Source organism: Podarcis bocagei (assembly GCF_964188305.1).
Source record: "Podarcis bocagei genome assembly, chromosome: 3".
Classification (NCBI taxonomy): domain Eukaryota; kingdom Metazoa; phylum Chordata; class Lepidosauria; order Squamata; family Lacertidae; genus Podarcis; species Podarcis bocagei.
This window is the reverse complement of record NC_138127.1, coordinates 49,997,782-50,021,228: the sequence shown is the minus strand read 5'-3', so window position 1 is coordinate 50,021,228 and position 23,447 is coordinate 49,997,782. Positions and strand designations below refer to the sequence as shown.

At 41.0% G+C, this 23,447-nt stretch overlaps 1 protein-coding gene across 3 annotated transcripts in view; it reads right to left on the bottom strand.

The window, feature by feature from the left end:
- The window catches only part of LOC308582803 (utrophin-like), a 134,241-nt gene that overhangs the window by 66,112 nt on the left and 44,682 nt on the right, over window positions 1-23,447 (bottom strand). For all 3 annotated transcript variants that reach the window (XM_081186266.1, XM_081186267.1, XM_081186268.1), the window contains exons 3-9: window positions 12,642-12,703; window positions 7,363-7,455; window positions 6,443-6,520; window positions 5,440-5,532; window positions 4,588-4,760; window positions 2,929-3,044; window positions 1,679-1,836 (exon numbers count right to left, since the gene is read on the bottom strand). In XM_081186266.1, coding sequence (XP_081042392.1) covers window positions 1,679-1,836; window positions 2,929-3,044; window positions 4,588-4,760; window positions 5,440-5,532; window positions 6,443-6,520; window positions 7,363-7,455; window positions 12,642-12,703 — 773 coding nt within the window. The remainder of the gene's footprint in view (window positions 1-1,678; window positions 1,837-2,928; window positions 3,045-4,587; window positions 4,761-5,439; window positions 5,533-6,442; window positions 6,521-7,362; window positions 7,456-12,641; window positions 12,704-23,447) is intronic.

Here is a 23,447-nt window from a genome sequence, read left to right as displayed (position 1 = left end):
ATACATTCAAGTATATAAAACTTAAAATAGTAACCTCTGCACACTTTCTACAACTAGCCTAACAAGAGGTAGGATGTTAACTGGTGGTATTCAAAGTTGAGTTTACACTTTGTCTTATGATTCTATGTGTTACAAGAGTTATGTCATAAAAACATTCAGCAGTATTGCCTCTTGAAAGGAACAATCAATGACTAGAGCAAAAGTCTAATAGAATTAAAAAATGTTGTGGTGGCTTGACACTTAAAACAAGGACAGAACTACACATTATATATGAAGTTACATAATCTTTCCCCTTCTCCCACCAAGAGCTTTCTATTATCAGGTAATAGTAGCTTTATGCTGACTGAAAGACCACAAGAGGTGAATGAAAGAGACCTTTCTCTTCAAAAGTTAGAAGATAACAGGAGATATTTTATCTCTCAGGGAGAAAAACAGCAGGAGAGCAGGCATGATTTTGAAGGGGGGGGGATAGCTGGGATGGGAAGAGTTAAGCAGATTCTTTCACCCAAACCCACCCAACTAAAGGTACAAACAGAGGAAGAATCAACTGGAAGGGCATTCTGGTCAGATAGCACTGCGAGGGAAAATGAACCATTTTAGGCTTAGCTAAAGTCATTTCCAAATGGTGAAAGAAATGACCCTATCATTTTGATCCAAACTCAAAAATATAGTCAGAGAAGCCTCTATTTAATGAAGAGACTGAAACTCAGATTGAAAATAATCAAAAACAGACTTGGTAAAAAGGGAAAGATAGAGTTGGCTGAAGAATTGTTCTTACGCAAATGGAAGCATCTGAAAGCAATGGAAGCTTCCACTAGAACAGCCTTTCTCAACCTGTGGGTCCCCAGATGTTGTTGGACTACAACTCCCATCACCCCAAGCTAGCAAGGCCAGAGCTCAGGGATGATGGGAGTTGTAGTCAAACAACATCTGGGGACCTACAGGTTGAGAACCGCTGCACTAGAGAAAAGGAGGAAGTGATTTTTGCTTATTTCCCTCTTCTCCTTGCAGCCTCCTATGCCACCTCACAGACTATTCAAAAACCACTCCCCCACACCTTCCGGAGTAGATCTTTGGGAAGTAAAGGGTAACAGGGAATCAGTTAAAACTGCATCTTCTCCCACTCCCAGTGAGAGCATCCCAGGATCAGAGTTCAGCTCCCACGAACTCTAGATCCAACACACTGTCATAGAGCAATATGCTCCAGAACTTTTTATTAAAAGGGGAAAGAAATGCATAAAAGAAAAGAGTCAGGGGATTTTAAAGACCAAGATATAAAGGGAAAAGTAAGAGAACTAGAAAACGGAGAATTCTAAATACATAGCATAGAAGGCTGGGTTGATACAGCAACAGATTTTTTTATTTTTTAAGAGGAAAGTATATTGAGGGGACAAGGAGTTGTACTGGAAAAAAGAAAATATGAATGCCAGGCCGATAAAGTAACATCAGAAAAAAGAAGCAAAGGAAGATCATCGGATGATATGAAAGAAGAATGGAAGAAAACTATGTAATTTTGCACTACATGACAGAAGCCAGAACCTACTGACCGTACAAGTTTGTATGAGTACTTTTCTATTGACTGTGAAAAGGACAAAAGACACAGGAGCTACCTGGGAGGCAACATTAAATGTCATACAACATTACACTAAGAAAGAATTGGGAAAACATTAGCACACACCATCTGTATGTCCCCTTCTTCACATTCCTTTTTATATTTCCTTGGAAGAGTCTCCACTTCTCGAATATCTTCCATGGTAACTTGCTGAGGGAGGACCTCAAACAAGGATGTCAAGTACATGATAATGGACTTCTTATCAGGAAGCTGTACAGCAACATCTAAAAACAGAAATGATATGATTACTGGATATTCTTGCAGGTTTTCAAGCTGAAAACCATGCCCAGAACCATAAGGCTGTGCCCGTATGTTGAGTTCAGGGTTTGCGGAGCGTGGGGAGAGAGATTGCAGAAATGAATCAGCAACACATGTATAGGACACTATTCACCAAGCTGAAAACCATCAGTACTAAATTCTGTCACTTCACTCTCTTTATATAGATATATTAAGCACAAGACTACTGGCAGATTAACTGAAATTAATTTTAAAAGGGCACAGCATGCTTAATTCTGGGTTATTGTTGCGTTTTGATATTTTCAGAATGTTTTATTTTATTATGTATTGCTCCTTTTCATGCTGTATTCTGGTCTGGGATTGATTTTTGTGAAGAGCAGGTTATAAATTACCTAAGCAAATTAATAAATGTAGGCTAAGTAAACAACAGAGGAACGCGGGTGGCGCTGTGGGTAAAACCTCAGCGCCTAGGACTTGCCGATCGCATGGTCAGTGGTTCGAATCCCCGCGGCAGGGTTCACTCCCGTTGCTTGGTCCCAGCGCCTGCCAACCTAGCAGTTCGAAAGCACCCCTGGGTGCAAGTAGATAAATAGGGACCGCTTACTAGCGGGAAGGTAAACGGCGTTTCCGTGTGCTGCTCTGGCTCGCCAGAGCAGCTTCGTCATGCTGGCCACGTGACCCAGAAGTGTCTGCGGACAGCGCTGGCTCCCGGCCGCTAGAGTGAGATGAGCACACAACCCTAGAGTCTGTCAAGACTGGCCCGTACGGGCAGGGGTACCTTTACCTTTACCTTTAAGTAAACAATATAGAAATACTGAAGTCTTTGCAGCAACACTCTTCTTTTTTTCATATTCAGTATTGGATTGCATTCCACTGTAGTCATACCCAAAGCAGACCCGCTGAAATTAATGGACATGACTAACTTAAGGCACATTAATTTCAGTGGGTTTACTCTAAACAGAAGTTAGCCAATTATAATCCATTACAGTCATCTTAAATGCATAAACATATAATCAAATAATTAAAAAAATCCATCATCCAGACATAAGTGTACTCCGTTGCAAAGAATCATCTTCTACCTTCAGGATCTAACAATTTTTCTATCCCCAGGCGATTTTTGGCTATGTTGAAGGCATGTTCTAGTCTGTCAACTGGAGCCATTTTAGTTACTTTATTCCAGCTGAAGAGCTCGGGCCTAAAATCAGAAGAGAAAACAAAATAAGGGAAGAAAAAAAGGAAGACAACTTGCTTATTCATTCAACACTTGAATCAAGAAGTTATATGTACCATGCGTCCATTAAGTCAAATACCACATACAAGAGAAAGATCTGTGCATATGGTGATGGATATGCTTACTTATTTCTCCGGAAGGAAACTAACATTTCAGGGTCCCCAGAATTTAGTTCACTTTCAATCACATGGACAGAACTTAGATTCAACCTACTTATTGATCCCAATAATCATGCTAAAGAAATTAAACTCAAATGTTGGGTATATTGTAGGCAGCATGCAGGCGTGTTGCTGATGCAAGGCAAGGCAGCCTTCAATTAATTCTTTGAACAACTTGCTGTTTTCAAAAGTGCTGCATACTTAGTTGTTTACATGTAGTACTAAGCTAAAACACGGCCTGCTGAAAGCACATAGGCTCCCAAAGAGGATACTCCAGTCACTTTGCTCCTTTTCTGATCATTCTGTTGCTGTGAGCTAAGTAAGCCATGGACTGGCTTAGTATGTCACCTGTTCCTGTTCTCATGTTTTATCTCTTCCAGACAAATTGTGAGCTGAAAACCAAGAGCAAACTTTGCTTACCACTCGTGGTTTGAGTGGAATGAGAACCAACAAAACCATTTGGACAATGCACTAAGCCAAACCATGGTTTAGCTTGTAGCAGGCCCAGACAAGGAGCAAATATCCACAATCTCATCTCCAGGAACACATGCATTCATGCTAAGCCATGGTTATCTTAGCATTATATATAAACTGGGCCAATATGACCTTACATGACTAAATTACTTGTGACTGAATCCCATTACAATGGGACTTAAATTAATTGTGACTAACTGGTTCCATTGTTTTAATGATACTTAGTTATTATTATATTTAGGTAGTGGTGGCCCTTGCCATACATCTTTGCCCCAACAAAATGAACCTTGAACTTTATTTCAACAGTTCCATGGTTTTCAGTGGAACAATATTGCAGTCTTAAGCTTTCAGTGGAAAATAAATGACCTTTATTCCTTTCATAATATATGCATCTATGAATAAATAGTGAGAAGGCACAAGATAAACACATGGAAGTATTAGTATTGAGCTGAGATTTCTTTTTTAAAAAACCAAAAAAAACTAAATGTTTTCTTACTTTCCCATGTGTGTTTTTAAAAAATAAAAACAAAGAACATACATTACTGGCTTTGACTGTTACTCATCACTCAAACATAGTAACCTCAACATTAAAAAAAAAACCACTCAGCTTTCTTTCCAGCTAACATATGCCAAAGTGGGCTTTAAAACAATTCCAAGTATTTTTTTTAACATATTGAGAACTGAGTGTAAGCTTTGTGCTCTTTAGGAAAATGTTGTATTGGCAGTTTTCTTCTATTGTTATTTGTTACTGCCATTTTTTTTTATTTTAAAAAAAATGCATCACTTAGCATTAAATTTCCTTACCCACCCCAGGACAAAGAAACTGCAGGCGCTTATTTCCTTAGAACTGCAGCATTTGGCAAGGAGCTACCTACTTGTGCCTGTGGATCACAGCGTTGAAAGCAAGCCCATCTGCCCAGCTTGTGGTGAAGTTCAAAACGTTGACCTCACTGTAAGGCCTAGTAGACTGTCGCACCCAGCTCAGGAGGATCTTTTCACTATTTGTTTGCTGCAAGTCTGACATTATATCTTTCATGACATCTTTAACCTGAAAGAAAGCACAAAAAAGGCTTTCAAGTACATATACACAAAACAACTGCCCAAGAATACACGGAGCCTCTGGAAACAAGATTTCCCAAACCTACGGATCACAGTGTTAGCATAAAAGACAGTGACTCACAATCGGCCACATGAGAGAAGCATATGTAATTGTATTTGTTCATATTCATCCTTCCCATCTGTCCCCAACTCCTTTCATTTCCAGACTTTATATTGCAGGCTCCCTGGACCTGACATCTTTCTTTTCTCCCTCCCCCATGCTTCCAGTGCCAGTACAAAACCTGCACTAGTGCCCCTTAAGCTGGAGATACAGATGTTAACAATACTCAGCTAGTACTTTCCCTAACTATTGGAACCCATTTTACTGGCTTCTTGGCCAGGTAAGGAGATCCAAGAACACCACAGCCTATTCCGTGTGTGTATGTGTGTGTGTGTGCGTGCGTGCGTGCATGCTGGTGAGTAGCACAAAGTTTTGTCAAATGGTTTATTACTATTAGAAGAGAGTTACTTTTCAAGTCATTTCCCCTGTCCCTGGGGTCTCAGGATTGGTGGGATTGGTTGGATAGATGGCATGAAAGGGTTGCAGCAAAAGAAAAAATGCAGATGTGTTCCATTGCTAATTAATAATTCACTTGCAAGGACTGAAATAAGGTATCAAGGTCGCTCACCTGCCAGTGCAAAATTATACTCCATAACAAGCCAAGAGTCAGTTTGTGATTTCCATCAACAATGTCCGTCCCTCCTATGTTCACCAGCTCCACCTGGAACACACATTCAAGTATCATTGCTTTTATTCCAGTCAACACAATTCACTTCTTTAGCCTAGCCATTTTTGCAAAGAAATAGTCTAAACTATATAACGGGATGATTTAATCCCGCTTCTAGAATGTACAAGTGCAGAAGCAGTCATTAAATGTACAAATTCTAGGAGATATGCACATTCTTATATTCAAGTTTGAAATTAAAATGTCTCCCCCCAATCAAGTTGTCCCTAGAGATCGTCATCAGTGGCAACCAAATATTTATCTGGTGGCCAAAAGCAACAGCCTCTAGGCAAAGGCTTCGCCCAATTCCAGAAGCAGGTTTTGGGGAAAATGTAAAGGAAGGCAGGGCAGAAAACTCTCTCTTTAAACCAAGAATTAAATTCAGATCCAAACCTTTATATGTATAAACAGCACAAGACAACATTCTTAATTGTGCAACCACTTTTTAGCTTTCCGTTGTTATTTTTAAAAGATAGTTTTTTCTGATGCAGTTCAGGAGACTTGATAACTATTGATAACAAGTCTATAGAAAGTAAATTATAATTTGACTCAGCCCCTCAAAATATGTTAGCATTCTATCCATCAATGATGCCCAAAGGCATTCAGGAACAAGAAATACAAGTTCACTTCTTGGGGGAGAAATTATCTTCTAATTATAAGTGAAGTATCATTACACATTCTCATCTGCAAAGTATAAACCACTATGGGAACCAAGTTGTAAGCAAGTTGAATTTTATGAAATTCTTCTCCCCAACCCCACCCTGTCACCACCAAGACTTTTCAGGCTGCAGTCTAATTGGTAGTTAACTAATTTTAATTCATTGTTACCTTCTCTTCTCCTGTTTCGGGGGCACTGAACATTCAAGGGCACTGAACTTCTAAGCAAACATTTATTTTAGAAACTTACATTGTTCTGATGTAAAACTTGAAGTACTTTGTTGACATTATTCAAGGCATGGACTCTTGTGGATCCACGTTCTTTCAGCTTCAAATAACAAACAATTTTCAGATATAAGAGGAGAACTAAGATCACAAATTTTCCTTTCATTGTATGATACTTAACAAATAATACTCTCCAGAAGATCAAGAAAGACCAAACAGAAGTTCTGAATACATTCTGAATACATGTATTAAATCTAGCCAAATGTATATCTATTTATTTTAGCCAAGCTATGTAATTATAATTCTGCATGATATACATTGCTTATGGCAGCTTGAACCAACTGTTTTTCATAGAATCATAGAGTTGGAATAGACCACAAGGGCCATCGAGTCCAACCCCCTGCCAAGCAGGAAACACCATCAGAGCACTCCATCAGAGTTTTTAATGGAAGACAACTGAATCAGGCGTACACTGGTTGCATTCAAATGTAACAATAGAAACTACAGACATGTACTGTAGCAAGCTTCAGGCTCATATACATTCCCCTTCTCTTTTCCTTCTCTCCTAATTTAGGTATGAAGGGAAGAAATTGTCTAACTCAGGCTAGGGGCTAATCCTGCTATGAACTTTCTTCTGCTGAAAAAAAATGCAGTGGAAATCCATCAGAGGAAATGTGCATTGATTGTTCAGCATAGCTGATTAGATTAAAAAATGTTGCCATCACATATTTAAATTTATTACAACTGCAAGAACTAGAAATCCAAGAACCACATGCAAGTTCAAACTGATGCAAAGAACATAAACACATTGACTTTGAGTGTGCTCATTCATAAACTATAGGCAAAGACCTGCAAAGTATTCTAAATAAGTGAATGATGCCACTCTAACTATACACACAACATTTGAAGTTAATTTTCTTCATGTTGGAAGAATGCTTTGCTTACCAATGGATTTCCTGTCAGTCCTTCTAAAAGGTCCAAAAGCCTCCTCCCATCTCGGAGATCTGTGAACATATCCTTTATTGGTGGTTTTCCACACTATAAAACAAGATACATTTTAGAATCATTGTAAAATGCTCCAAAAAAGGGAAGTTTGTAGGTATCTTAGTTCCCATCATGCTTAATATTTAATTCTACACACACACAAAGAATAAAATGCCACAAATATAAGATGTAGCCACAATCTGACCAATTTTGTCTCAAGGCTTGCTATACTGTCCTGTAAGTCTTGCAGGGAAATGTGCCTAAAATATACCTGTAAATGCTACCACACTTCAAAACACTTTTAACGCTGACAGTGTAAACCAGGGATAGGAAACCTGTGACCCTCTAGATTAGGGCGGTCCAACTTTTCATACCAAGTGGGCTTCAATAATATTTCAACACAGAACCCATAGGCCACACACTACTTGTCGGGTGGGGGTGGGGTGAGGGGGCAAGAGAGAGAGGCCAAAATTTGATGCCCCTTCGCATTGTCTTCCCAAAGCCAGATAACCAAGGAACTGGGCTTTGGGAAGAAGACACAAGACTCTGGCAGAGTCCTAGAGCCCTCCCACCTCCTTCCTGAAGCTGGGAAAGCCCCAGAAATGCTTTGGGAAGGAGGCTGGAAAACTCTAGGATAGGGTAGGCAACCTAAGGCCCATGGGCCACAAGCGGCCCACAGGGGTCGTTTAACCGGCCCACAAGCCACCTCTGAACTGAGCAGCTCCCTAAACCGGTGCAGGGGCTTGCTTCTGCGGCGCCGGAAATCGCGTCTGCGCAGACGCCAACCTCAAAAATTGTGTCTGCGCAGCTGCAGATGCCAGAAATCGCGGGCACTTACACGTGTGAATGATCTGGCCCACAGAGGGATCTCTGCTGGCGTGAATCGGTCCAGACAAGGTAAACCTTGCCGACCCCTGCTCTAGGACCCTGTCAGAGCCTTCGTGCCTCCTTCCCAAAGCCCACCGCCTTGCTTACCCAGCTTTGGGGAGGCAGTACAAGGGCTGCAGAGGGGGGGAGTGCACAAAAAGCCTAGAGGGTGCCATGTGTTGGACCACCCTGCTCCAAATGTTCTTTGATTAAAACAGCTATTATCCCTGATCACTGACTCTGTTTGGCTAGGTAGGACTAACGGAGGTTGGAGTCTTGCGGGGCATGGGGGGACACAGTTTTCACAGCCCAGCTGGAAGCGAAGATACAAATGTTTAGGATTAAGGTGTGAAGATAATAGTCATAAACTAATAGGAACCCAAAGTCATTCTTTAAACTTACAATTATGGGCTACATCCACAAAATGAGAAAACATACACAGCTGACAGTAGTGGTCCATAAGAAGGCAGGGCAAGTGGGAGTGGAAGGCAAGATACATCAAAGGACATCGAGCTCCTTAAAGCTGAGCTTACTAGGGGGCACATGGGGGGGGGAGAGAGAGATGGGAAGCATTGGCTTATTTCAGCAGTTCTGTGCTGTAGGTATTCCTTCTCACTTCTCCCATTCCACATATTGTTATATGATTTTTCTTCCACAGAGAAACAAGCTTGCAAGTTTCCATGTAACACTAATTTAGCAGCAAGTTCAAGAAACAGTCTTAGTATAGGGACAGAAAACAAATTTCTGGTTCATCTTGCATAATAAGTATTATTTACTTTCGTATTTGGGCCAAGATTTTTCCATATCATGCCCCCAAGTCATGGGAATTTGATGTGGGAACCATTCACAAAGCAGAAAGGTCACTCTGCAGGGTCGGAAGAATTTCAGCAAATGAAACTGAGCATATTTTTTCCAGTATCTAAATTTAGAGCACCAACTTTATTCAGAAATATATTTATGTAATAAAAGAGAACTTGTGCTTTTTCTATTTGTATTGATGCTAGAAAGTATATGTAATTCCTTTGTAGGCATTTGCTTTGCTGAATCACTTCTATATAATTATATAAGTTAAATTAGTCCACATTCCTCTTTTATACTGATCTCACATTTAAAGGGGGTGGGGGGAGAGAGAGAGAAAGGAGAAGCAGATGCAAAATACAATGTGCTGTGCCTCAATTTTTTTAATAACTCTGCAGTCAAAATACACTTTAAACAAGTGTTTCTCAAATTTGGGTACCCAGCTCCTGTTAGACTATAGCTCTCATCATCCCTGGCCACTGATCCTGCTAGCTAGGGATGATGGGAGTTGTAGTCCAACAACAGCTGCTGACCCTAGTTTGAGAAACACTGCCCAGGCATTTGATGGCACATTAAACATTACTGAAGTATGCGTTCATTGATTCTAGCCACAGCACTGAATAGAGTCATTACTGAACATTTTGAATATATATAAAGTAGTTATCGTACAGATGTGGTCCACTGAACTGCAAATTATTATCTTTGTCTCTTCTTCTGTTCTTTATGGCAGGATGGTTTTGTCTTCTGCACCAAAACAGTTATAACTTGATTACTTAGCTCAACAAGTGCCTGATTTTTATGAGAACAAACCTACAATCAATTTTCTCCCTATAAAAAATGTAACAGCAGCAAACCTACCAAAGCAACTTTCAATGTAGCCCATGATACAAAGAAGCAGGTATTGTACAATGCACAAAAACTATTGAAATATACACACAATTGAAGTCCAAGTGACTTGTGACGTAGATTATGCTATTATGATGTCTATAAAACTGCTACAGATGTCATCAATTTCCCTGATTACTTTGTTTTATATAAAAAATACAACATAATCCTATTTTCCTTTAATGTATACATTCAGAAGCTGAACAATGAATGCACAATTAACATTGAAAAGCAATTAAAGCATCCAGTAACTAAATTATAATGTTTTAATAAAATTCTCATGGTTCACATCTATAATTTTATAAAAGTGACATAAATCATCATCACTACACACACACTCTCTCTCTCTCTCTTACTTATTAGTACTTCTCTATCAACAATATCCTAATGATCCCAGTGCTGACTTCCAGATATTAAATTTTATGCCACAAAAATATTACAGTTTTGTTGATTGTTATTGTTTTCCTGGTGATTTTTTTAATTGTTCTATATTATTTGTGCTCTGTTTATGATGTTCTATTATGCCAGGGGTAGGCAACCTAAGGTCCATGGTCCGGATCCAGCCCAATCACCTACTCTATCCAGCCTGAGGACAGTCCAGGAATCAGCGTGTTTTTACATGAGTAGAATGTGTCCTTTTATTTAAAATGCATCTCTGGGTTATTTGTGGGGGCCTGCCTGGTGTTTTTACATGAGTAGAATGTGTGCTTTCATTTAAAATGGATCTCTGGATTATTTGTGGGGCATAGGAATTCATTCAAATAGTTTTTTTCAAAATACAGTATAGTCCAGCCCACCACATGGTCTGAGGGATGGTGGACCGACCCACGGCTGAAAAAGGTTGCTGACCCCTGTATTATGCTATTGTTATTGTTATTGTTTGTAAGCCACTTTGTGATTCATTTGAATGATTATATTTCTATGCCACTTTATCATCAATCAATCAAATCGCTGCAGGAGAGGAAACTCTATTTGCAGCAGGAAGCAATCAGAATTAAAAATGCTTGCTGCTAATGGAGCGTGTTTCCTTTGTAGACACAGATGCTCCATTTGCAGGAAGTAGTTCTGCAGCAAATGGCTTTCTAAAGAAGCCACCAATCAGCTGATTAAAATGCTTATTTGCTTTCCTGCCTCTCTTCCCTGTTAGGAAATACAACTTTTCAATTCTAAAATGTAACCCAATATAATTTTGTGAAGCAGGAAACAGTCAAACAAGAAAGCTAAAAAGTGAGCTCTTTGGACTGTTCTAGAATAACTCTACAATTCTTCAACAGCTTATAATGCTCAGAAATTGGCAGTTGTACTTGATCAGAACGCAAGTTCACTGAATGTTTTCATAAAGTCGAATTGTGACAGAGCATACAGAAAGGCAATCTTCAAAATCCATTTTAATGCATTCAGGATATTGCAAGCAGAATCTAATTATAATATGACAACATCAAATTCTCCGGATACTGCTATGGACAGAACTATGACTCCTGGCATATGAATGAATTTAATCATGCGTCACAATTTGTTTTTGTTTTGTTTTTGAAAGGATATTAGCTCGACAATTCTGCTGCTGTTGTTGTACAATGCCTCTTCACAGTGGGAATGCAAGAAACAGCACCATAAGGCAGACTTCTCCAACCTGGTGCCCTTCAGATGCTTCAAACTATAGATGTGCTAGCTTGGAGGAAGTTGATAGGAACTGTAGTCCTAAGCATTTGGAGGGCACCAGGTTGGGGAAGACTGGTTAGTGGGGGAACAGAGATGTCCCAGATCCCTTGGTGCCAGATTTCCTCCTATAGAATCTTGGGTGCTGGGTTTAATCAGAACTGACAGGCGGAGCTTGTTTTTCTACCAGCCAGACAGAGGGGCAAAGGGAGATGATTGCCCCACCATTAACCTGTCTACAAGACAAAAGACTCCACAGGCAATAGAGGGGGAGGTTGTCAAGGCAATGGGGGCACTGTGTCACAAAGGTAAATTGTCACCTTTTAAAGCTAGGCATGGAATAGTGTGGAAAGGAGGAGAAGCGGCTTGGCAAGGAGTTTTCTGGGAAGGAGAAGCAGGAAAAATGTAGGACTTCATGTGAGAGCTGAAGGTCAAGACCATCTTGTCGTGCTGGCTGAAGGCAGGCTGAGACAGAGACATCTTGGAATCCAGTGCTGTACTGCTGTGGAGAACATGCCCCCCTTGAGATGTGAAAGCTCTAAACTCTGCACTCCCTCCATTGAAAGCTTTCGGTGTAAATATGTGTAAAATAAACCATATTTCTTAAAGACATCACAGTCTTGGCTGTGCCTTGATTCCCAATGGAAACACAATCCTGGGTAACCGTCTGGAAACCCCTGGAAACTGGCTACCACTCCGCAGAGATTGGGAGTGGCACACAATCTTTATAACATTACAAATCACTCTGTGGATGTAATTGTTTAGCTTGTTAGGGATGATCTGAAAAGACTATGCATTGTAACCCAATATAACACTAGTAGTAGAAGTAGTAGTAGTAGTAGTAAATGTATTATCTGCCCTTCACCCAACAAGTCCCAGGGTAGGCTACAACAATTTAAAATTCAGTGTTAAAAACACAGAAGAAGAAGAAATAAGTCACAGGGAAATGGTGGTTCTTGAAAATGCACATCTTGGCTGTCAAAGGCTAGGGTAAAGGTTATGTTTATACTTAGCAGGTTTTAAGCCACCCTTACCTTAGAAAAGCGAGCATTTATCCATTTTGTGAAGGTTTTCTTTTGTACGTCATTGTGCTCATCTAGAAATTAAGGAAATAAAAGACATTAAAATATATTTCTTAGACTTGCTAAATGTCACTCATCAATAATTATTATTTTGAGGAACTGCCCTCAATTAAGAAAAAAACTGATTCCAGTCTCACTTGGAAGCAAAGGGTTGAGAGGACCTCTTAGAAATGATTTTCAGGGCAGAGAATCATCTATCAAAATTCTAGAGAGATGAATATAGAGATAAACCTGAACAAGCACCATACTTCTTCATTAACTTAGTTTAATTTAGCAGGTTTTTATATGACTTAATGGAAAAAAATCCAAAGTGTTTTACTATTTGTTAAAAACAAATGGCAACAAAAACAGACATTAAAAACAGTTGACATAATAAAATAATCAAAAATAGATAAAAACAATAGTTTATAAAAAATATACATACACATATTGAAATTACACGTCTGGATTAACTTGCTTAAGCAAAAAGGTTTTAGCAGGTATTGAAAGCACAACAATAAGGAGGCCTGCCTAATATTAATAGCCAGGGCATTCCTGAGACTAGGTGCTGCCACATTCAAAGATGGATTTACTTGCAACTGTACAACCATCTTCATGCAGCACTTGGAAAAGTCCCAGTTCTGCAGATGAAAGCAGTTCTTCAAGTAAACTGGTCCCAAACTGCTATGGGCCTTATAAACTCCTTATTAGTAAAATCCAGAAAATGTAATTGTTGCTGACAGATTTAGTCTGTTCTTTCTTCTAGAAACCAGGTTTCAGGTATTTTTCAAAAAGGAACTCTCAAAGTCCTCTCTCAAAAAGCTATAAAGGAAAGCTTACAGTTTCTCCAGCCTACATAATTACTGAAAAGCAGCAATGTTGGGCCAGTGTACCTGCACGTAATAACTATAGTAGGATCAGTCTACACAAGTATGTGTTCACTCTGTGTAAAATAATAATCATCATCATCATGAATCAGTGTTATGCTAGCACCTACAGTAATCTGATTTAATGCAAACTGTTATGTTTTCTAAATTATTATTTACAACCAGATTCAAGAGCTGGATAACAAATGCACCCTGGTTAGCGGCTCCTTTTGGAATACTGCACACGTTTTTGCTTACTCCATCTCAAAGAAGTTATGAAAGAATACAGAAAAGGGCAGCTGTCAAAACGGAGGAGTTCTATACAAGGAAAGGTTAAAAAATACAGCCTTCCTTACTTTATATAAATAGGGTGGTTGACATTATAAACATCTATCAAGTCATGAATGGCTCCACCGTATGCATCATTTCTGTGCTGATCAACTCCCAGTAAATTCAGATACCAACTAGGAATCAGAGGAATGTGCCCTGGGAATGTGGTCTTTTTCTCTGCAAGCAGCACTTATCTCATTCTATTTACATTTTCCTTCTCCTGAGACTGAGTCAGAGGGGAAGGTGTGGTAAGCTCTAATTAGCTGTTTATTGGGAGCAGAGCAGATGGCACGATGGTCTAAACCACTGAGCCTCTTGGGCTTGCTGATCAGAAGTTCAGCAGTTCGAATCCGTGCGACTAGAGTACCCGTATTTTTCACTCTATAACACGCACCAGACCATAACACGCACATAGTTTTTAGAGGAGGAAAACAAGAAAAAAATATTCTAAATGAAACAGTGGATGTATGATTTTTGTGGTTCATGCTGTGGCCACAGACATGTGATCTGACAGTGAGTTTGGAGTAGCCCAATGCAAAAATATTTAGGATCCATGTGGATCCAGGCTTTGTAACCACGTTTTTGCACCACTGCGACCCCAGGCAACAGTGGGTGCGTGATTTTTTGGTGCAAGATGTAGCCATGGACATGCTATGTGATCTGATGGTGAATTTGGGGTGACCCAGTGCAAAAAATCCGGAGGATCCATGTGCATCCGTGCTTTGTAACCACGTTTTAAGTGGGGAGGGAAGGAAAAGCACTCAAGGGACAAGGAGCACGCGTGGGGTGTGTGGAGAAGGATGCTGCTAATAATGCTATTTAGCGAGCTGAGTGGGGAGGAGAGAGGGACAGAGAGCCTGCTTGCTTTAAAGGAGCCAACCGGACAGGGGCCGCTTACACTCGTGTAAGCGGCTCCTCTCCTCTCCCGCTTTGCTCCTTTAAAGCAAGCAGGCTCTCTGTCCCTCTCTCCTCCCCACTCAGCGGCTCTTCTCCCACTTTGCTGTTTCAAAGCGAGCCACGGAGGAGGGAAGGAAGGGGAACCATGGATCCTCTGCTCACAACTGCAGCAGATCCCCCACCACCACCCGTAGGCATTCACTCCATAGCACGCACAGACATTTCCTCTTACTTTCTAGGAGGAAAAAAGTGAGTGTTATGGTGCAAAAAATATGGTAAGTTCCTTTTGATCTGTCCGAGCTTCTGCCAACCTAGCGGTTCAAAGCACACCAATGCAAGTAGATAAATAGGTACCGCTGCAGCAGGAAGGTAAACGGCATTTCCGTGCACTCTGGCTACTGTCACCATTTGCCAGGTTGCAATTTCTCCTTTGCTTTGACACAATATTCATATATCCCTAAAGCTCCTCCTTTTACTAAACAAATGTCTATGCTAACGCTTCAGAGAATAAGGCAAAGCAACATTTCTTGCAAAAGAATATGTGCTGGAAAAGTTTCAGATGTTTAAACTGCTTTTGACATCACCCATTACACAAAGTCACAAAAAGGTCAGCATTCTTTTTAACTAGTTCTTAAAACTGTCCTTTCTTTTAATTGCTGAAAATGAAATTTTTACACTAAGGAATTTAGAAATAAAAGGAGGAATTAGCCTGTGGGTTTTCAATGAGGCACCAGGAATGTAGCAAAATTACAAACTTGCACTTGCCTGCCTTTGGGGATTTGTACTACTGTGGGTACCTCAAACTTATTCATAGGTCTTCCAGCGGGAGCATGAGAATGGAACAAGAAAAAATATATTTGTTGTTTACTAAAACATGTATATGTTGCCTTTCTACTTCACTTCATCAAATCTGGCCCTCTCTGGAAAAAGTTTGGAGACCACTGGTTTAAGTCAATAGCTTTCATTGCCTTGCTTATCGTACTTAAGGTGAAAAACAGCTGAATCAGAAAGTCATTATATCTTCACTAAGTATATTTACAACGTTATATTTAAGCACTCTCCCAGTAGCCATAAGTGTTAAAGAATAGTATTCAGGCAAGTTAGTGAACTGATACAGGGTTTGTGTGAAGTGTTCTGCGTCAAACACAGAAATCAAGTGGAGTACCAGAGGAAGGACTGAGCTTTCTGTCCCTCCTCTGCCAGTCTCCAAAAGGCAAGTAAAAGCAAAACAAAGCCTGCAGGACATTCGTAACACAAATGCCCCAAACCTGAATTAGACCCCATTCTCCATATATAAGAATTCAACTGAAAGCAAACATGCAAATTCTGACCTCCATTCATATTTCCCCCTGTAATTAATACACAGCTTAAGGTTCCTTTTTGTACAAATATGACAAAGGAGGAATACTAAAAAGGAAGAATGTGTGATTGCGCTCACCAGATTTTGTTTGTTTTCAAGTAGGTTCTATGCTACACACAAACATAGCAGCCGGCAAGAGGAGGTTGAAAAGGAACATCTTATGACAAGCACCTCTCTTACTCTCCTGCCCTGTATTGCTGTGGTATGTTACTTTTTGACATTTGAACAATATATCAACAGATTATTGCAGGCCCCTTTTTTCTAATTAATCTTCCATTAACCTCAATGGATTAGCTGTCAACTGAGCCAACAAACCGCTGTGCTGAGTTCCCTGCTTGATTAACTATCATGGTTTGGGGGAATCATATATTCTGCTCTGCCTACTGAAGCTATGGCTGAAGATGCATTTCCACGGAAGATGGCTTCAGCTCATTGAAGGGCTGCTGTACACTTAGTACAAAGCACTATATGAGAAAAGTGCAGGTAAATACAAAAGTGGATGTTCTACTTACAAAAGCACACCCGTACCACAAAGCATTGTGTCCTGCTAGAGCAGTGTTGTGCAAGTGTTTGAAGAACACTGCTCATATCCTTTTCCCTCTCCTTTGGATCCACCTTTTTTTTTTTTTTTTTTTTTGGTAGTGCATTGTAACCCATGTTTATCCAGTGAAAACAATGCTGAATCTGAAAGTGGTAAAGCATTAAAAACCTTTTGTTTAAGCAGGTCCTACTCTAGTTAAGTAGGGCAACTCATTTAATAACACACTACTGGCAGATAGATTATCTAGTAAAATCCACTGATGGGAGAGAACGTTTCTTTGGAGAGAAGATGATCCTAGACAGTCTAAGCACGTCCAGATTTCAACGAGATATTTCATGAGCACATCATTCAAACTGGATACACACATTCCAACCTCTGTATTGCATTATGTGCTTGGGGAGAATTATAGGAAACCTGAATGAACATCACTCAACTGTTTGTGGGATTTTGTTCAGCCTGTAACCGATGGGAGGGGTATAATTAATACATACATACATACATACATACATACATACATACTATTATTATATTTAACCATATTAAATACAGAGACATAGAGGTATATCCAAAACCCTTTTTAAATTAGAGCATTCATCATTGCTAGATCAGTGACAGAGTCATCCAGGCCAACATCTTACTCTCCAAAATAACCACAAGATGCCTCTGGGACAACCACAAGCAGGACATTCAAGCAAGGAGCCCCCATACAGCAGCTGAACTCGGTGGCCTCTGAACAGGGAGGTTTCATATACCTATCATTGCTGATAGCCTAATCCCATTTTAAATCCCTTTAAAGGCCAGATGCAGAATTTACTGTACTGTCAAAGATAGGAATCGAAGCTAAATGAGTTTCTAGCTCTCTTATGCTGGCTCACAAATCAGCTTAATTCATGTCACATGCTTTTTTTAAAGCATGAAATACATTTTTTAAATTTCTCACAGAGCATACAACTTTAACGTTTAAAAAGCCAAAAAAAACCAACCACCATTTGATTTCACTTAGTATTTTAATATTTGTATTCTGCTTTTCCAACAATAATGTTGAACTCAAAGCAGCTCACCCTAGTAACATTTAAAATTAACATTACGGTAATTGTGATCATATCAAAAGAACAAGAGTATATAAAAGAAGGCACAAATTAATCAAACAATGCAATTCAGTACAAACTCTTAATGATTCAAAATATCAGAAAATGCTGCTGAGCCCTAGCCCTGTGCCAGCTGGTAGTAAATTCTCTCTGAAAAGGGACTTCTTCATCTGGTGTTGCAAGGGCAACAGCATACTCCCAGGCAGTAGTATCTTTCATAGTTAAATTTTTAAAATGCTATTTATACAGCAGTAGTTAAAAGCATCTGCAAATGTTCTCGTATCCTATTTTTGGAAGAGCTATCAAAATTATACCCAATTCAGATATAATTTTGCCAAATCATAGAATCATAGAGTTGGAAGAGACCACAAGGGCCATCGAGTCCAACCCCCTGCCAAGCAGGAAACACCATCAGAGCACTCCTGACATATGGTTGTCAAGACTCTGCTTAAAGACCTCCAAAGAAGGAGACTCCACCACACTCCTTGGCAGCAAATTCCACTGTCTAACAGCTCTTACTGTCAGGAAGTTCTTCCTAATGTTTAGGTGGAATCTTCTTTCTTGTAGTTTGGATCCATTGCTCCGTGTCCGCTTCTCTGGAGCAGCAGAAAACAACCTTTCTCCCTCCTCTATGTGACATCCTTTTATATATTTGAACATGGCTATCATATCACCCCTTAACCTCCTCTTCTCCAGGCTAAACATGCCCAGCTCCCTTAGCCGTTCCTCATAAGGCATCGTTTCCAGGCCTTTGACCATTTTGGTTGCCCTCCTCTGGACACGTCCCAGTTTGTCAGTGTCCTTCTTGAACTGTGGTGCCCAGAACTGGACACAGTAACTCCAGGTGAGGTCTGACCAGAGCAGAATACAGTGGCACTATTACTTCCCTTGATCTAGATGCTATACTCCTATTGATGCATCCCAGAATTGCATTGGCTTTTTTAGCTGCCGCGTCACACTGTTGGCTCATATCAAGTTTGTGGTCAACCAAGACTCCTAGATCCTTTTCACATGTACTGCTCTCAAGCCAGGTGTCACCCATCTTGTATTTGTGCCTCTCATTTTTTTGCCCAAGTGCAATACTTTACATTTCTCCCTGTTAAAATTCATCTTGTTTGTTTTGGCCCAGTTCTCTAATCTGTCAAGGTTGTTTTGAAGTGTGATCCTGTCCTCTGGGGTGTTAGCCACCCCTCCCAGTTTGCTGTCATCTGCAAATTTGATCAGGATGCCCTTGAGTCCATCATCCAAGTCATTGATAAAGATGTTGAATAAGACCGGGCCCAAGACAGAACCCTGTGGCACCCCACTAGTCACTCTTCTCCAGGATGAAGAGGAACCATTGATGAGACCCTTTGGGTTCGGTCAGTCACTCTTTTGAGTGTGTGTGCACGCACGTACAAAATGTTCAGCTTGCACTAAAGTGCATACTCCACTTATCAGCCAATCTCAAATCCAGAGGCATGTCAGTTGCACCACAGAAATCCCTTATCTCAAGATGCTGCTTGCATCAAAAGGCCTTTCAGATTTGAACAGGACAAACCCACGCCCCCTACACTTGATATCAATGATTACCAAAGGTTGTGGTACGATATATCATAATTATATGTACTTATTTATTCAATAACTTTAAAAAGCAGCTCTGAGGTTCAGCTAAGGAGAAAATGCTTGGCACACTCTTAGCGTTCTGCGCACACAACTTCTGTCCAGTGATTGTGGCTACTCCTTGTATCAGACAAAAATGACTTCCAGACACGTGCCAATTCCTTCAAACAAGGAGTGGGCCATAGGCATGTACCCAAGGTTTTGTGAGTTCTTTTTGCAGAATGCCACTCATGCACAAAAACAAACAGCATTTAAGTGCCGTAAGAAAGAAAATCTGCAAAGTAGCAGTGAAGTGACAAGCAGCAGCCTCCTGGAGAGACTGAGTAGGAACATACAGCTCTTCTGCTTAAAAAGAGTTTAACAAAAGGACTGGGTTTCTCCGATTACCACCTTTTCTGTGCAAGCAGTTTATCTAGAAACCCACAGTATGCACAATTCAATAGGGGAAATAACTTGCCAAAAGGACTGAACAAATAAGAGCCCCAAAGCCTCAGTAATGCCTATAATCAGATAGCCGCATAACTATGTGCCTTCTATTCATGTCATGTTGGCCATTATTACACCTCAAGCTTTTAAAGTGGCTGAAAGAAAGAACATAAGATGAATATCAGCATAACCTTACAAAAACATGGGGAGTTAAGTTGCGCTCATTGAATAAGTGGGGGGGGGGAGGGAGGGAGGCCTGCAGTCAAAGCATTTGTATTATACAAGTAGCTAGAACTACTTGAAAAGCAAGCTAGCTGAACTGTATCTTGTCCACCGTTACCTTTAACCAGTGGCATAGCGTGGGGGGTGCAGGGGGGCCGGCTGCACCGGGCGCAACATTTGGGGGGGCGCGCTAGCACTAACTAATCTAGTGGAAGAGACCCGAGTGCTAAAATCCACGGGTTAGGGGGGCGCAAATTACTTGCCTTGCCCCGGGTGCTGACAACCCCACGCTACGCCACTGCCTTTAACATAGTTACCCGTTTACATTCCATAGGCATTTTAATTCCATTGTGATGAAAGATTTTTGAAGCAAACCTGTGCTACAAAACAATTCAAAATCCAGTTCGAAAAATAAAACCCCACTGTGGGCTGGCTGCCATGAATCTGGCCAGGAAAGGTTCCTGTTTCCAAATGAGATTGTCTCTTGTATATTGAAAGGTTCAAACCATTCTCTTGCTATCTTTAATCCTAACTACTGCCAGCCTAACAGACATTTATTATGTAATAATAATTCAGCTAATTTTCCCATTAACTTTCAGTTAACCTCTTTCCTTCCTGCTTACCTCTCAATTTCTCAACCATGTTACATAGTCTGTAATCATCTAATAACTGTGGCAACCTTTATTTGTTATCAGGATTTATATCTATTGCATGTAAAATATCCAAGGTGGATTGCAAGCTAGAACTGGGGGCGGGGGAGGCAAATATCAGTGACAACATTCTAAAAAATAGTGTGCAGAAATCAGCTTTCAAAATAAGTTTACTGAGACAGCTTTTAAAACCCCAGATTCTTCTATACTCTCTTCAAAAGGCTACCCCGCAATTGTGCACAGTACACAACTGTCTAATCTGGAAGTGAACAGAGAATAAAATAATGGAGGTCAGGTCTGATTTCTGGTTTCTTCAACAAAAATGCAGTTGGCATAGAGGACAAAGTGGTAAAAGGCACTCATGGCCACACTTGTCATCTAGCCCTTCAGGAATACCTCCACAGTACAAGCCTGCTACTTCAGGGAGAAAACAATCTTTAAGACAGATGTTGCATTGCAATTACGGTATGTTGTTCCATCTTTCTAGCCCTTTTGAAAACGTGTGCTGTGGGATGGGGTGGCTGTAAAAGGGGATACGAACTTGAAAATATAACATGTTGTCCTGAACTAAAACCAAACAGGGCCCTGCTGAATCAGACCAAAAGCCTACTTAGTCCAGCATCCTGTTTGCCACAGGAACCAACTATTGAGCAGCCCAAAAACTGCACATGAGGGCAACTGAAATCATGTTCAAGCAAGATTTCAAGGGAGATATTCTGCATTTTTATCTGTCCTGAACATAGGTACCAAATTTGAATCATGCATCACAGTCGTCAGGGTTACTGCATTACAAACAGGTAAGGAAACAGGTTACTGCATTCACCACCAGGTAAGGAAATCTAAAACTGCAACTAAAATGCTCAAAAGGCCTTACTTAACTCTGCTTTGCAAAGCACAGTTCAATTGGTCTTGTGCACATATGTCACCCTCCCTGGCAAAAGAGTGGTAGCAATTGAACTGGGCTTTCTACAAAGCAAAGTGAATGTGCTCACCAACTTTCATTCCAATATTCCAAGATATTACATTCTATTTGCATTTTTACTGTCGCCCTTAAACAGGTGTTCAGACACAGTTAGTAATCAAATCTGAAATACAGAATTTCACCCTGAACATGCATGCCAAATTATCCTGCAATGTCAATTTTTAGAGCTTTCATGTTGCAAACATAAAAAATACAAAGTTAGCAAATCATATGTTGAACGGGGGGGGTGGTTTTTTTTTAAACCCACCTTGTAACTTTTTTGTATTTTATTCCAGGACTACTGTTTCAAGACTATTGTATATGTAAACCTAGGGCAAAAAGAAACACAAAAGCAAACACTGAAACACAATGTGGGGCAAATAGTATTTATTTTATATATACAGTGGTACCCCGCAAGACGAACGCCTCGCGAGACGAAAAACTCGCAAAACGAAAGGTTTTTTCGTTTTCGAGTTGCCTCGCAAGACGAATTTCCCTATGGGCTTGCTTCGCAAAATGAAGCTTGCCCCGGGGACAGCGGGTCTTCTCTTTTGAAGCAAGGGGCTGGGGGGAGATAGCGATCTCCCTGCAGCCCCTTGCTGCAAAAGACGTCCGGGGGAAGCGGGGAAGCGAAGCGCTTCGCTTCCTGCTGCCCCCGGACCTCTTCTGAAGCAAGGGGCTGGGGGGAGATAGCGATCTCCCTGCAGCCCCTTGCTGCAAAAGACGTCCGGGGGAAGCGGGGAAGCGAAGCGCTTCTTCCCCGCTTCCCCCGGACGTCTTTTGCAGCAAGGGGCTGCAGGGAGATCGCTATCTCCCCGCAGCCCCTTGCTTCAAAAGAGGTCCGGGGGCAGCGGGAAGCGAAGCGCTTCTTCCCCGCTTCCCCCGGACGTCTTTTGCAGCAAGGGGCTGCGGGGAGATCGCTTCTCCCGGTGCTCCGAAGCCGGGCGGGGGGCAGGGGACACCTCCCACCGCCGCGGGGACACCTTTTGAAGGCAGGCGGGGGGGAGCAAAGACTTTCGCCCCCCGCCCGCCTTCAGAAGAGGTCCAGGACCTCTTCTGAAGGCTGGCGGGGGGCAAAAGTCTTTGTCCCCCCTGCCTGCCTTCCCAGGGGCTTTTAAATCGCCCCGGACAGCGGAGAAGTCCTCCGCTGTCCGGGGCGATTTTAAAATGCCGCCCGCCAGCATTTTAAGATCGCCCAGACAGCGGAGAAGTCCTCCGCTGTCCCAGGGTTTTTTAAAATGCTGGGGGTGGGAAGAAAAGCCCTTGTCCCCCCCCCCCAGCCTTCAGAAGAGGTCCGGGGACAGACTGTCCCCGGACCTGGTCTGAAGGCGGTTTCCCTAGGAACGCATTAATTGATTTTCAATGCATTCCTATGGGAAACCGTGCATCGCAAGACGAAAAAACCGCAAGACGAAGAGATTTGCGGAACGAATTAATTTCGTCTTGCGAGGCACCACTGTAATCAGCAAGCGGTTAAACCTTGCAAGTTAACAGAGCCCTTGCCAGCTCTTACAGACAGAGCCAAAAGTAAAAATATTTTCAACACATTCTAGAAAAGCCTTTAGTCATTTATTTTCATTATTTATGTCTTTCAGTAACAGACGTTCTCTGGATAGTTTACAAGTAAAATTCTCATAATATTTAAAAATCCAGTAGGAAAATAAGATTGAAAACAAACAGAATAAAACCATCATGTCACTCTGATGCAATGAGACCAAGATCTGTGCTACATTAAAGACTTATTTACTGCAGTATGAGTTTTCAGAGGAAAGAACAAATTTCACCAAATACTTCTGGCAGGGACTCTTAAGACTACTGCTACTTAATCTTGTATAC